The sequence below is a fragment of the Pecten maximus genome, chromosome 19 (assembly GCF_902652985.1).
Source record: "Pecten maximus chromosome 19, xPecMax1.1, whole genome shotgun sequence".
Classification (NCBI taxonomy): Eukaryota; Metazoa; Mollusca; class Bivalvia; order Pectinida; family Pectinidae; genus Pecten; species Pecten maximus.
In genome coordinates this window covers 16,328,400-16,341,305 of record NC_047033.1, presented here as the reverse complement: position 1 = coordinate 16,341,305, position 12,906 = coordinate 16,328,400, and the positions used below count along the sequence as shown (strand labels likewise).

General features: G+C 35.2%; 1 protein-coding gene across 1 annotated transcript in view; it reads right to left on the bottom strand.

The window, feature by feature from the left end:
* Positions 1 to 247: 247 nt before the first annotated feature.
* Positions 248 to 12,906, bottom strand: part of LOC117317704 (xanthine dehydrogenase/oxidase-like) — a 47,385-nt gene continuing 34,726 nt past the window's right edge. Inside the window, exons 26-34 of the mRNA XM_033872588.1 lie at positions 12,007 to 12,088; positions 11,083 to 11,178; positions 10,055 to 10,183; positions 5,304 to 5,378; positions 4,469 to 4,521; positions 3,121 to 3,235; positions 1,536 to 1,622; positions 1,007 to 1,174; positions 248 to 559 (exon numbers count right to left, since the gene is read on the bottom strand). Of these exons, the coding sequence (XP_033728479.1) occupies positions 377 to 559; positions 1,007 to 1,174; positions 1,536 to 1,622; positions 3,121 to 3,235; positions 4,469 to 4,521; positions 5,304 to 5,378; positions 10,055 to 10,183; positions 11,083 to 11,178; positions 12,007 to 12,088 (988 nt within the window). The 3' untranslated portion in view covers positions 248 to 376. The remainder of the gene's footprint in view (positions 560 to 1,006; positions 1,175 to 1,535; positions 1,623 to 3,120; positions 3,236 to 4,468; positions 4,522 to 5,303; positions 5,379 to 10,054; positions 10,184 to 11,082; positions 11,179 to 12,006; positions 12,089 to 12,906) is intronic.

Sequence of the window (12,906 nt, the reverse complement as noted above, 5' to 3'; positions counted from 1 at the left end):
ACGATAAATCATAAATGTATAAAATGTTGATATGGTATTGTATATTATGATATGAATATATGGTAAAATAATACATACTTGACTTATAACAAGTAAGTTTATCATTAGTATATATTGATCATATTGACAATGGTTAATTCATCTTATTTCTGGTCGATCTATATCACTGATCGCAGAATAAGGAATATAAGTACAAAAACGGACCCTTCCAAAGAATGTAATTACGTGACTAAATTTAGGACATTCGGTTTTGTTTTGTTTTGTTTTGTTTTTTCTTTCTTCAATTTTGATCTAAATGCCCTGACGCAAACTATTTAGACAAATGTCCAACTGATTTTTGTTGGAACCATATCCTGGTCCTCTCATTTGGTTTTATTTATAAATCGGATTTGCCAGTAGGAATTTCAATCGGACAAGCCATTCTGATTCTTTCAGCTGTTAATGGGATATCGAGGTCAAAGGTACTAGAGAGTCCGGCATCCGTCCGACAGGCCTGGACTGCTTTCCTCAGTGCCAAATAAACCGATATTGCCAGTAGAAGTGGAGGCTCACCTACACCCTGTAACAAACCATAGGATACTGTAATCAAGATTGGTAAACTTGATGGTTGATGACACGTTAACCATTTACCATTTATTTGGTCGAATTACTGACGAGTCCTAGAAGGAACAAATATCTGTATGGTGTAAGTCAATTCATTTTCGCTCTACCGTATCTAACTTTCAATTAGGTATGGAAGGTATATTGTCTGTCTTTTGTAGTCTTTATAACACTTTTAAAGAGAGAAATGCTTGATGGATGACATTCGGAATAGAGACATTAGGTAATTCTTTTGGTTAGTTTATTCGCGGTTACGATTTTTTTTCACTAAATAATAAACTGAATAATTTTAAAGAAACAAGAAAAACTATGTGAAGGCTAGTTTAAATGTCTGCCGCTACATATTCGTTTTATTCTACATTTACCCAGTCTAGGATTTTGAATTACATCTAAACTTAATTTTTACCTTTGAGGAATACACAGTACCCTTGTTGGGACAATCCTTGAGAATAGACACCTTCATCCGACGAGGTATGTTCCTTACTCCCGGGAGTTTGTAATCGACCGGTCCACAAGCCAGGGTATGACCCTCTGGTGAAAATTTCAACTCTTCCATTGTGACCCATCCATATCCCTTAATATAGTGATAGACAAGAAATAGACATCTTGATAAATTATGGTTAAATAGTACAATTGTATTGTTTTGATAGATTGGTGCCTTAGATAAAACAGTAACAGACATTTACTTGCTATTAATCTTACAAAGCAACTATAAATATGCAAAAAAATTATTTTTATCATTAAGCTCAAAATATATCAACTCCATTACTCTTTAATAATCAAATGCATGGATTGTGATATATCACCGACTATAATAGCATTGTATAGATATCTCAGCATTGCACATGGACCTTGAAAACAACCATTCAAACCCGTCCCCAATATTGATCCAAATATACATATCTAATAACCTGAATATCTTCATTGGTACACACCTGAACAAACCCACCCTCTATCTGTCCAACGTCTAGACTTGGGTTTAAACTGTTCCCGATGTCCATGACGATCTCAGTGTCCAATACCTGTATCATATTATATAACAAAAATGTAACATAGGTGATAAAACAACGTAATTTGAAATACAACTGTAACATTAACACACCTGCAACATTAACAAACCTGTAAGATTAACACACCTGTAACATTAACACACCTGTAAGATTAACACACCTGTAACATTAACACACATGTAACATTAACACACCTGTAACATTGACACGCAGGTAACATTACACACCTGTAACATTACACACCTGTAACATTAACACACCTGTAACATTAACACACCTGTAACATTAACAAACCTGTAACATTAACACACCTGTAAGATTAACACACCTGTAACATCAACACACCTGCAACATTAACACACCTGTAACATTACACACCTGTAACATTACACACCTGTGACATTAACACACCTGTGACATTAACACACCTGTGACATAAACACATCTGTAAAATTACACACCTTTAACATTAACACACCTGTAACATTAACACACCTGTAACATTAACTCACATGTAACATTAACACACCTGTAACATTACACACCTGTAACATTAACACACCTGTAACATTAACACACCTGTAACATTAATACACCTGTAACATTAACACACCTGTAACATTACACACATGTAACATTAACACACCTGTAACATGAACACACCTGTAACATTAACACACCTGTAACATTAACACACCTGTAACATCAACACACATGTAACATTAACACACCTGTAACATTACACACCTGTAACATTAACACACCTGTAACAGTAACACACCTGTGACATTAACACACCTGTAACATTAACACACCTGTAACAGTAACACACCTGTGACATTAACACACCTGTAACATTAACACACCTGTGACATTAACACACCTGTAACATTAACACACCTGTAACATTAACACACCTGTAACACTAACACACCTGTGACATTAACACATGTAAAATTTAAATATACACCATGTAACATTTACTCATCTGTAACATCAACAAATTAATTCCATATTACATAGCCACTAATATAAGGTCATCTATGTATTATACTAGACCAATTAAAAGGGACCAGTTTTGTGACTTACCGTATATTGCTGTTGTACATAACCAATAATTTCTAATTTTGGAAACCTCTCTACCTTTTTTAATTTGTTTCCCTTCCGGATTAACGTTTCCGCTGATGATGATGGCGGAAGTTATCTCCCATATAATTTCTGTGATAATTATGATGTTGCCCTGTTGGGTGTGTTTGATACTTGCTAGTTTGCCTAATGATACAGTTATAATTTTGAGAACATGACATTATTTAGATGAAGCATTTGAGTGTCGTCGATTAAGTAACTTCCTGAAAATCTAATAGTAATGACTTTTACATCCTTCTTTTGTTCTTATTTTGTAATAACTTCATCTATTTTAGTTTGATTGACGGTTTTGTTGACTAATCGGTATTTTTTCACGTTACTGCGGAATTGCAATGTATTACCAGGATGCCGCCTCTATGCCTACCTGATGTTCTCCTGTTAGGCAGTCGATTTCCACCTCAGTACATGCCGCTCCATACGTGTAATAGTGGATAGGATTGCCTACGCCTTTCTCAAAATCCCACTCCTGGTCGCCTGGTCTTTTGTGTTAGGACGAACAACACCATATATGAATTAAATCACTGATATCATAGATAGCTCAAGAGAGTATAGAATTAAAATGAAAAATAAAACCATTCATATTTCGACTTAGTAGATAATTCAAGGTGGTTCCGCATTACAATAAGAAACAACATCCTATAAACCGCGTAAGCAATATTATTTTTTTTAAAAATTCATTTCGTTCCCGTCCAACCTTTTAGTTGTTTCCTTCAGTTTGGGTCCCCATAGACACTCTCTTTTATATTACTAGGGCTGGTGTGAGAACGACACACTAAGAATATAAATGAAAGTATTTACGATAAGATTCACGTTATAATCTACCTTTCACATGCCCATTCATTTAACTTGTTTGAGTTCGACGTCCTTAAAACAGGCCCAATAACATGGCGGTGTCCATAGTTCAAATTTCCGCTGATTTACGAAATATTTAAGGAAACGGAAGTGTTTTTCGAGATTATAAAGACAATCAATACTTTCCTAAATTGATTTTATTATCAAGGTATCATTTCTTGCTTTTAGGAAATAACGAGACTTCCTGGTAAAAATAAACAACCCTTTAAAATAGGTGTCAACTTTTACAATGCGTGAAGCACCAACCACGTTTGTGTGTCGAAGGAAGGTAAGGAGGTAAAGTCATAATTCAGCAGTACCACATCAGTGTCCTCTTTACACGATTAATGCGTTGCATTAAGTGTGTTATTTCCAAATATCATGACATCCGGGACTATGAAATGCACGAACGGGAGACTAGAAATGAGTTTGTGATGTATTACGTTGAACTGGTGCAGTATATCATCGTATTTCATGAGATCGTCGAAGGCGCCTAAAAGTGGGAACCCATGCCAAATTGGGGTTGGTATTACTAAAGAGATATTCAAGAGACTTGAATTGATCTGTTATCCCATTGTATTTCTAGCTATTTTATCATTCCCATTAGTTTTTGTTAACCCTTTCTGTCCTGTGTTTTCTTCACTTTGAGTTCCCCTAGACACCGTTCTAATATTGCTCCGGAGGGTTTAAAGAGAGCTCACGTTCGTCGTTGATGCTCCATTATCATATTTAATGTCATCAGGTATTTTGTTCCTTTACGCTCAATTATATTTACTGTCTCAATTTAAATATCGCGTGATCGTAAGCGGTCCACAAATAGATATTCCAGTAGACATTCGTTGATATACATATTAAATAATACTACAACCAAGGGTAAATACCTTCCTATCCCTGTGGCGGATAAACTCACTCTGTCCATGTAAGCAGCATTAATCTGCAACGATGATGTCATTTGATATCAAACAACCATAACGTGTTAATATATCGTAAATTAAAATTTAACTCCAATATATATTTCAAAATTCTACCTCTTAATGCCATATGTTTTTATCTATGACCTACTGTACCAGAAAGTAAATGAAGGAAACGGTTTATTCATCCAACATTATACAACAAGTGTTAAGGACATATCATGTTTGTTCCATGTCTTACCAACTCCGTAAAACATGTTGTTTAATGACTAATATACAACCAAATTTGACAGTATTGGTATCATTAATACATACAATATAGATATGTATAAAGTGTTTGCATAATGATTCCGTCTGAAGCTCCAAACATTCTAGACCTCAACATCCATTAGCTGAAATCGCCTTCAATTTTTCTCCATTTGAAAATAATTCTTACGGAAAATGTTTTGTTACCTTCTATTTCAATTTTTTCTGGAAGCTTTAAACCTCATGACAAAAGGTAAAGCCGGCAACTATTTGTTAACAACTAGATATTTAGCAAGTGTAAGTGGGTCATAATATATATGGAAACGTAATACAATCTAGATTAATCTGTATACTGAGTATACTGTATTGTTTACCAAAACCCATCTCACATAGGTCTCAACGTGCCGTTTATTATTACACATCTTTACGACCACATCAGTAAATAATAATTACACTGTGTATGAGGTAAACTATTGAGATTTAATAATTAATTCAAATATTTATTTAATGCCATAATCCATATTTACAACATAATAATAATTGTTGTACATATACCGACCCATTCCGTCCATGTTCCTGTAGGACTTTTCTCTTTGTATGGCCGTAGTCTTCCTTTGATCTTATTGCATGCATCCTGCGGAGAACAATTGTTGCGTTTTTTAAACCGGCTCGTGCCAGCTTCCGTTAAAACAAATATTAATTACTACTTTGATACGTCATCATTCTGTATGTGTAAACAAATTCGCGATTTCCAATTGGTAACGTAATGTGTAATTAATTAAAGCCAATCTCTAATAAGAGAAAAAAATATATAATTGGCGAATTAATAATTAATTATAACTGATGAAAGTCTGATAAATTCTGTTTCGCTTGAATAATGAAATTAATAACATTGTAATACTTAAAACTGCATCTGCATTGTAATACTTAAAACTGCATCTCTTTGGAGATGGCTTTGGAACAGACTTGTATTGTCGATGATGGATTGAGGGAAAATTGTGTTTTTGAAGGCTGGAAGAAGGCTGGCTTGTTTGGAAATAACAGAGTTTTGATGGCTGAAGGACTGGTTTGGATGGTGTTTCCTGGCTTGGTTTCGGAGAATGGCGTTTCCGATTATATTTGAAGGATGCTGGTTGCTGGTGGTCTTGGTTAGGGTTCTGATTTCTCCAAACATCCTTTCCTCCTTCTCAGCTAAAATGCTTTTGAGGCAGAGAAGACGGTACATATCTGGAGCATGGCATGTTACTGAATGGAAATGGCTTCCGAAAAATCGACGCTTGGACATTGTTTTGACATTGGAAAACAGGCTTCTGCAGTGGACAAAAAACTTGAAAGCCAGATTACATAGTCTTAAGATTTGTCGTGGATTTCTTTTGTTGTCGCTGCTGTAGCAAATTTCTGTAATTTCCACAAGGCATTCAAGCAACTCGACAATGGATTGATCAATTTTATTGCATTTTTGCAAGGAATATGCAAGAGACAAAAGCCTGACTATGAAAAGTCTGGCATCGCTACCTTTTGTCTGCGACTTTGCTCCAACAGAAACCTTTAGAAAAGATTCTAGGCTGGATTTTGCTTTTGGGCAGTGATGGGGCAATTCCTGCAGTATGTTATTGATTACTCCAGTTAAATCATGAAGTGGCTCTGATGACATCACTTCGTAATATTGTAGACAATCAGGAATGCATTGTGCAGGATGAAGTGCCAGTAGAGCTGGTGGTCTCACTATTCCATGCAAAGTGGAGTTAATCAGCTGCTGAAGATCCTGCCTGCTGTCTACTTCAGGGAAGATCATACGGGCCTCCAGTTCAATAAGGATTTGTTCCTTCCTAAGATTTTGAAAAGGATTCAAAATTCCACCGTTCATTCTCTGCCAAAGAGTACCAGCAGTGACGTGTTTTCTGCGCTCTTCAAGTGCCATGACATTTTGTGCATTAAGAAAGCAGTTTTGAATATTGGAAAAGTTTTCCGCATGGACTCCACAAAAGCATGGATAATTCCCACCTCTTTGTTGACCGGATTCAAACTGCCGTGCAGGCCCATCGCCCGAGAAGATCCTACAGACATCAAAAACTGGCACTCCCTCTGGCGTCCTTATTGGTTCAGCCATATGTGTGATGTCATTCAACCGCTCCTCAGTATACATCATTTGGTCAGCATCGGAGCTGCCAGACCGTCCCAAAAGATATAACTGTGGGCTTTCCACTAGGCTCTGGACATCAACATTCTTGCTGCCAGGATGATTTGATTTGTATTCCTCGTCTGTGAGAAAGCAAGAAGTATGATAGAGAATGGAAACCATTATCAGGAAATGTGAGTGATTGGAAATGTCACTGTGGTCATGCCAAATTTTCCAGTGTCTGGTTCTTTCCAATGTTTTCAGCAAAGTCCGTTGATCTTCAGTAGGCATATTTGGACAACTTTGGTTCATTCTCTGAAATCTGATTTTGATGTCATCTGTAGTTAGAGCCTCGTAATGCTCGTCTGTAAAGGATCTAAAGATACCTAGCTCTAAATGACGTTTCAGTTCCTGTTGACGGATATTTGCCATGGATATTTTTCTTGCATGGATTGTTGTTTCTTTTGATATGATTGTACCATCATTTTGGAGAACTTGTGTTTCAAATATTTTTGGAGCGACTAACTCGCCCATATCAAGATCCCCTTTGTTTACCATGTCTTTTATTGAGGTACGAAGGTGTTGAGATGATGGTGGAGTGGGAATAGAGAATTTTCCACTCGAGAGTTTCTTCTTTTGTCTTCGAACGCGCCGCGGATAATCACGACCGGAAACAGCACAATTTGTGTTAAAACAATCCACAGGAATTCCATTTTCTTGCGCAAATAGCTTGAGCACTTGCCCACCATTGGAAGGGATTTCTCCTTTGGAGTTGCGCACATCATACTTTTTTGCTAATTCGGACCAATTTATACTTGAACCTTTGTCTCTATTGTGGAGATCTGACATAAATAACAGTTTGTTGAAATGGTAAGATGAAAATTTACCAATAGCACTTCGTTTTTTACATATGCCGTCATTCTCTTTTTTCAAACGTTTTTCCACATTTTCTGTAGATTTTTCTGGTCTCTCATAAAAAGTTCTCAGACGTGTCCTTTCATATTGTGAATAAGAAGTCCCACTGGCAAGAAAGTTTATAACATTGTCTTCATTGTCACCATAGGCAATGGTGCATGATTGTTTTAACTGTTCTTTCACATGTTGTTGTTTTTGTTGTTTTTTTTCATTTTCTGTTTGTTTAATTTGAACGTTCAAGTTGGCGACTTTTGAAATTGCAACATCAAATGAGGTTTCAAATTGTTTATCAAATGCTGGCTTGATGGCATTTATGATGTGTATGGCAGCAACAACTGGATTAACATCAAGATTATTAGGTGAGGTGGTAGTATTTGTTATGAAAGAACTTATAGTATCACATGCCTTATAAAGGTCTATTTTGGTTTTTGTGTTTTTTTGAAGCAGTTGATTAAAGGTGTGGTCATTGTCAATACACTCACGACAGTCACTCAACACATGATTTTTTCTTGATGACACATTTTGCTGAAAAAAAGCCTGTAGAGAATAATGTTTTAGAAAAGAGTTTTTTTCACCAGATTTGTTAGAATTTATCCAATTTCCATCCTTTGACAAAGCGGTTTGTATCCTTGGCAAAACTGATCTAAATTTTGAATATGTGATGTGGAGTTTCGGATAATTGGCTACAAAATGTTGGTAAATCTCGTGCCGTTTTGGTATGCTAATGTCATTGTCATAAATTGGTGTAGACTCTTTACACTTTTCAGCTATATTTTGACTACATTTTTCATTAGAATTATCAAACCTCTGTACATAATTATTATCTTTAGAAGATCTTGCGATGAAAACCTTGGAAAAATTACACAGGTTCATCTTGTTGAAAAATTATCGTCATGATGGTAGTTTGGACGAGTTGCTGCCTGGAACTTTTTTCCCTGCAGGGGTTATCTCCCTTTGCCCTGCCTTGTTTTGTTGGTATATTTTAAATAATTGATGTTTGTTTGTCTACTATAGAACAAAAATTGGGACAAGTGTGTCAACAAAATTAATTTGTATTGTTATTTATATGTGTTTCATTTTGAAATTCTGTTTGCGTTCACAGTTGATTTCGTTAGTTTCAGTTAATGTCCTGCAGATGGCATTGTTGTTGTTTTTTTTAGCAGTGTTTGTGGAAAACGAAACATTGATTCTTTAATATTTTTTTATTTTGAATGTTTAAAATAAAAAGAAATACACAGAAAATATGTTGTGTTGTATTTTTTATTAAAAAATCTGCATTATTGAAGTTGATGTACATCGTGTAACCGATGGTAACCAAGTAAATAAACATCATTGTAACATTTGTACCAGTCAAACAGAAGAGTTCCACATGAATATTCATTAGTTATCAGCGGTGCATTAATACTGCTATGAATAATCCTTTCGTGGAGGCCTTTATAACGGTACTTGACAAAAAAATAAACAGTTATAATAAATAGTGTGTTAATCTGAAATAAAAAGTACGTGTGCAACGTGGTGCAAAGGCGTATTTAGGTATTTATAGGTTCTAGTTGATTAGCCTTGCACTAGTCCGTACAAAGCTGTGATTATTATTGCAGCACAAAAATTAAACATTCCAATATTTTCACAATGCACAAGTAGAAACATATATTTTTAATCATTCTCTTGACAATTGTGAAGTTTTACAATAAAATATCAACGGGAAAGGCTTCCACGAGACAGGCTGCATTAACTGCCCTAATTGAGACGTCACGTGATCCACAAGCGAGACCCTGTTATGGTACATCCCCCAATTGAAAGGTAAGTCGGTAGTATATTGGTATTTTATATCGAACTCCATATGGAAAAGTTAACAGAACTTGAAAAAACGACTTTCCTTTTTAATGGGTTATCCTCGTGGAACCCTGCATTAACCCAGCTGCGTGTTAATTATATGCTTTGGTGGTTAAATTTTGCAGTTTTATTCTTAGGGCCACCAGTCACACAAATGTTTTAATGATACTGATTGGACAAACATTTGCTCAATTGTGTGATTTGTAGGTTTTCACGCTGTGATATTTACCGTATACCTATATCATATTGTGAGGCATGTATTCATTACAACTTTTGTCTTATATGAGATTTTGATCCATTTGACATTAATGAAACGAGTTTCGTGACTTTAAAAAAATAGAAGCATTTGGTTAACAATGATGTTTTTGTGAGAAAATTCACATGGCACTAACAAGCTATGATTTCACAATTAAAACAATGGAAACCTTCAACAAAAAACCTACCAGAATGGCCGCCCCTTGCAGGTCTGAGGATAAGCTGGCCGCTGTTGAGGTAGTGTTAGGGCAGGTGTTTGTCCCTGTCTCACTGATGTAAATGTCGTCCATAGATACACAGAGGGCTCTGGAGGCCACCTATTGGACATTAAAGACACCACATTACAATGTGAATCACTATAGAATTAAAGAAGTGTTTTGCTTGTTTGTACGTTTGCTGGGGTTATCGTCCCAGAGTCTCCTTTTAGTAGTTGGTGACTACCTCACTGAACATCATACGGTAGTCCATCCAGAGTAATTAGTGTGAAACGTTTCTCAGCTTATGAAGAGCCCGGTGATTTAAAAAGGACTGTTTGACTTTGGCATTGTTCACATCAGTCTCATTCAACAATAACATGGTTTCTTTTATGCAGAAAATACTGAGACAATTCTATGAAAGAATAGTACGATGGTACATTACTTCCCCATGTTATAAGGAAACCGGTTTTTTCAGAGGTTGGTTCTATTTCGAAGAAGGTGAAATGTGATTGATTGGTCCAATATATACCTATCGGAAGAAACATATACAAAAGTACATATAATCAGGCCGAATCTAAATGTTGTCATCTGTATCAGTAGATGCGTCCGTGCGGTTGCGAAAGAGCTCCTTCTATTTTTAAAGAGTAGTCAACAATGTAGATCTGAGGAAAGAACTGACAACAAGAGAGAAACAAGATATATTTTTAACGTGACTTTATTAATTTATCAAAAGGCAATTATAAATATAACAGTAAACTCGCAATTGATACCTAAAAAATAACACATACTACTCTAAAAGAAAGGGTTCCAGTATTTACCTTAATCATTTTTGTATGAAGACACTACAACACATACTACTCTAAAAGAAAGGGTTCCAGTATTTACCTTAATCATTTTTGTATGAAGACCCTACAACACATACTACTCTAAAAGAAAGGGTTCCAGTATTTACCTTAATCATTTTTGTATGAAGTCCCTACAACACATACTACTCTAAAAGAATGGGTTCCAGTATTTACCTGAATCATTTTTGTATGAAGACCCTGCCCCATCTCGACTCCTCCGTGTGCTATAGTTATAGACCCGTCCAGGTAGATGTTCACCAACGCAGCTCCCTATAACACATTCATAGCGAACGATTGGTGAATCAGATACAAAATACAGTATGGTGTATCATTTTCACGAAATCCAAATTTCAGAAGAACGAACTAGGTTTCAATAATGATAATTGTACATGTTCATTAATTAACATTCACGTTTAAGTAATTCGATAGTTCATACAGTTGATACTTTTTATTTTAAATTATTTCACAGCTTACTTCAACATGAAAACACTTTATTTTCGATAATTCTACATTTAAATTATAATCAATGTTAATTTAACTATTGTACAATTGTTTTACCTTGAAACGTATTCAAACAAGTTTGTCCCATATATTTGGTTTGTTTACTTCTGATACATACATTCATAAAGTATTGAAAGAAAGAAGTATAGGAACTAAAATTAGACGATAAGAGACTCAAATTGTAAAGACGTATATATGTACATGTAGTAACAATACGTCGTTCATATTTAACCTCATTTGTAATTTTTCGAATTTGAATTTCGATTCTGATACTTTCACTTCCTTCTTATCTCTTCGGACTCTTTACATTCGACTATCTTCTACCTTAATGATAAATTTGAAATTGGTTCAGTGAGTGTGTTGAGTTATTTATCACGTGGCCTTGAGGCACAGTGGATAACGCATTCGTCTTTCATCAAGACGACACGTAATTATCGTAAAAATGTATTGGGTCTATCTACTCGAAGACGTGGATCTTACTTTTTTTTACATCAAGACCACTTTAAACGGAAACAAAGGAAGATGAATAACATTTGATATAATATATTTTGCTTTTTTCAAATAATAAGATTCTATTCAGATGACGTGTATTTATACCTGGTTTTGATGTCGTAGAGGATATCCAACGCCGAACTTAAGAGGCATCACAGCTATCCCCTTCTTCTTGAATTTGTTCTGGCTGTTACACCGTACAAAAATATATAAATAATATGACATGTATGTCCATTGTCCTTTTGGCGAGTCACTGGTTATTGCAAGATTTATTAAATAGTATACAGATTTAGATACAGCGTTAATAGCATTAGAAGTATTTTCCTGTGTGACTTTTAATAAAAGATATCGCCCTCCGAATATTCTTCATAATTCATGATTAAATACCCATCTTGATAATCACACTTAAAGTCATGCGACATTCGACGATCACTTTCCCTGCAAGTTTTTAGGGATTTAACGTACTCGCAACAGACAGGTTCATACGAGGAATGTGATTAATTTATGAAGATGATATTTCAGGAAGATTTTGTCTATGAAATGACTGAAGGAAAGTAACAAGCTGTTGTAGAGCTGAGAATTACCCAACCCTCTAGACACATTATGTTATCTGACGACAGCGGTGATCTTATGTTAGTGCTGTTCGCGCTAGAAGCATGTCGCTAGATAACGAGTGTGTTACATGTAAATGTAATTTCTATATATGGTTTATATATAAAATAATGTTGGCGCGCCAATTAATCAATGCGCTAATCTGTTAGAATTCAGAAATGCGCTAGAATTTGAGTGCGCCAAATAAAGTACGATTACAGTATACCAATGTGATGAGGGAAATAAAAAAAAACCATTCTCCTCTTGTTTTTCAAATGATTTATGATAAGTTTAATAATTTCAATCTTACATTATCTAATTCCCATATAAAGTTTCAAGTGCATCTATTAATCTTTAATCGATTGATGAATTGTTTTTTATACGAATTGCAGATATTGTGTTGAATAACGCAAA